We start from the raw sequence: 2,901 nt of genomic DNA, 5'->3' as shown, positions 1-2,901 counted from the left end.
TACGCAAATCTAATACCTTCTCTAATGAGAATTTTCTAAACTTTTTTTTTGTTACTAACAGATCATATACAATTTTATTCATTATCTTGGCAAATGGGAGGAAGGAGTGAAAATCAGAAAATGCGATTTTCTCCGAAATTCGATTTCATATGGATTGCAAATTTTTTTAAATATCAACGCTTGAAATTTTTAATTTTTGTGTGGAAGAATGCGGGTTTGTCTATCTGATGACTGCAAGACTAAATCAAGATAGCTTGAAGGTATATTAATTTTTATTATTTAACTTATTACTAAAATTGTAAATGTTTCTGGTGAAATTAAATATCACTTATTTTCTGTATTTATGACTTTTATCATTATTTTAGTGGTTCTTTATGCTAATAAAGGATTGTTGTGGATTCAGTGAACATCCTGATTCAATAATTTTCATTCAAATGTATCGCTTGGTATCAACTTACTCCTTGGTGAAACCTCCCAAAGGTTGCAACATATCTGGGGGAGAAATATTGGACGTTCTCCTCAATTTAAAAGACACTAATAATGTTGATGATCGATGGGAAATTTCGACCGGAAAGATAGACACTATAATTGATCAAGGGATAAATTATGATCACCTTGAATGTGTTGCAAAAGTATTACAGGATCACGATTTTTTTCCACCACTTCAGATTATGTTTTGACTTACGTGTTTGGATTTATTGCACGAGAGGCTCAAAGATTTGTCGTTTTCAGCAATAAAGTACCTTGTAAAGCTTGTACGCGTTCTCTAATTTTTGATGGAACCAATGAGGAAATACCTGAAACATTTTATTAATTTAAAAGGTCATGGATATTTGAAACATCATTCAATTAAATTGTTTGATTTAATATCAGTTCTGGTACAGCCTTGAAAAGCGCAAAACTCAGGAGAAGAGAAAATTATCGAAACTGTCTTATGCTCCAGGCATGAAAGGCATTGAGAATAACGTAGTCTCCAATAACAGTAAAACAGATACACCTCCTATTACTTTGAAGCCCTCCAGAAAACGAAAGGCATTAACAAACATTACTAACACGAATCTAATACGTTCTCTGGATGAGAATGTAAAAATTACTTAATTTGTCATGAATAATGTGTTGGTAGTTGTGGTTTTTGGGCGAATGATGAAAGATAGAATTAAGATCATTAAAAAAAAGTAAATTTTTTGAAAACCCACACAAGAGACTAGTAAGAAAATTAAAAAACACAAGTTGTGATGAGCATGTGCCCACGCAGAGGGCTGATTTTTTATTGTTAATATAGTTTTTCACGATTAAAACACAAAATACGCATGCTATCCAAAAGTGATTTAGAACAAGTTTGTATTCTTTTCAAGTTGCACAATTTTTTTCAAGCCATGTTTTCACCTATTTTGCATAGTTTAACCGCAAAATGTATTTTTTGATTTTCCATTATCGCTTTATGCTGTCAAAATTTGAAATTTTGATTTTTCAAGAAAATTCAAAAGGTTGTTATGATAATCTTGTAGGGCACTGGTAAAGAAACATTTTTCTTTTTTTAACAATTTTTCATATCGTGCGTAATGTTAATTTCGTGTGTTTTTTGAAATTTTGTAAATGCTATAACTCGGATAAATTTTGGTTTTATAAAAAAAATCATTCGGATAAATTGTTCACCTGATTGAATACTATAAATATCCGTACAGCCATTTTTTTAATTTTGAAAAAAGTGTTCTTAAAAATATTCAAAATACGCTCACTTTTTGAATTTTCACCCAAAATTGCTGGCTGACGAACTTGAGCCTTATTTTAGGACACTAAAAGAGTGTACCAAAGACCCATGCAGTCTTTGAATTCTTTCGAAAGTTATCGTGCTAACGAAATAAAAATCTACAGACACACACACAGCCAGACAGACGCATTCGCAAAAACCTGTTTTTTGGTTTCAGGAGATCTCAAAACGTGGATATTTGACAAAGGGGGGGTAGGGGGGGGGGGTAAATTTTACACAAACCTAATACCTTCTCTTGATGAAAATGTAAAAATTAATTCATTCGTCATGAATAACGTGTTGGTAGTTCTGTCTTTTGCTCGAATAATGAAAGATGGAATTAAGAACATTAAAAAAAAAGTAAATTTTTTGAAAACCCACACAAGAGATGAATAAGAAAATTAAAAAAAACATAAATTGTGATGAGCATGTGCCCACGCAGAGGGCTGATTTTTTATTGTTAATATAGTTTTTCACGTTTAAAACACAAAATACGCATGCTATCCAAAAGTGATTTAGAACAAGTTTGTATTCTTTTCAAATTGCACAATTTTTTTCAAGCCATGTTTTCACCTATTTTGCATAGTTTAATCGCAAAATGTATTTTTTGATTTTCCATTATCGCTTTATGCTGTCAAAATTTGAATTTTTGATTTTTCAAGAAAATTCAAAAGGTTGTTATGATAATCTTGTAGGGCACTGGAAAAGAAATATTTTTCTTTTTTTCACTTTTTTTCATATCGTGCATAATGTTAATTTCGTGTGTTTTTTGAAATTTTGTAAATACTATAACTTGGATAAATTTTGGTTTTATAAAAAAAATCAGTAGGATAAATTGTTTGCCTGATTGAATACTATAAATATCCGTACAGACAATTTTTTAATTTTGAAAGAAGTGTTCTTAAAAATATTCAAAATACGCTCACTTTTTGAATTTTCACCCAAAATTGCTGGCTGACGAACTTGAGCCTTATTTTAGGACACTAAAAGAGTGTACCAAAGACCCATGCAGTCTTTGAATTCTTTCGAAAGTTATCGTGCTAACAAACTAAAAATCTACAGACACACACACAGCCAGACAGACGCATTCGCAAAAACCTGTTTTTTGGTTTCAGGGGATCTCAAAACGTGGATATTTGACGTGGGGGGGG

General features: G+C 31.3%; 3 protein-coding genes across 3 annotated transcripts in view; 1 reads left to right on the top strand and 2 right to left on the bottom strand.

Moving 5' to 3' along the window:
* Positions 1-680, top strand: part of LOC117181293 — a 39,006-nt gene extending 38,326 nt beyond the window's left edge. The window contains exons 2-3 of the mRNA XM_033373852.1: positions 62-260; positions 366-680. Of these exons, the coding sequence (XP_033229743.1) occupies positions 228-260; positions 366-680 (348 nt within the window). The 5' untranslated portion in view covers positions 62-227. The remainder of the gene's footprint in view (positions 1-61; positions 261-365) is intronic.
* The window catches only part of LOC117181495 (nuclear nucleic acid-binding protein C1D), an 85,756-nt gene that overhangs the window by 75,593 nt on the left and 7,262 nt on the right, over positions 1-2,901 (bottom strand). The window contains exon 2 of the mRNA XM_033374231.1: positions 686-797. The gene's annotated coding sequence lies outside the window, so the exon portion shown is untranslated. The remainder of the gene's footprint in view (positions 1-685; positions 798-2,901) is intronic.
* Positions 712-2,901, bottom strand: part of LOC117181292 — an 89,993-nt gene continuing 87,803 nt past the window's right edge. Inside the window, exon 7 of the mRNA XM_033373851.1 lies at positions 712-797. Coding sequence (XP_033229742.1) covers positions 712-797 — 86 coding nt within the window. The remainder of the gene's footprint in view (positions 798-2,901) is intronic.

This window comes from Belonocnema kinseyi, chromosome 10 (assembly GCF_010883055.1).
Source record: "Belonocnema kinseyi isolate 2016_QV_RU_SX_M_011 chromosome 10, B_treatae_v1, whole genome shotgun sequence".
Taxonomy (NCBI): domain Eukaryota; kingdom Metazoa; phylum Arthropoda; class Insecta; order Hymenoptera; family Cynipidae; genus Belonocnema; species Belonocnema kinseyi.
This window is presented reverse-complemented; position numbering and strand designations above follow the sequence as displayed.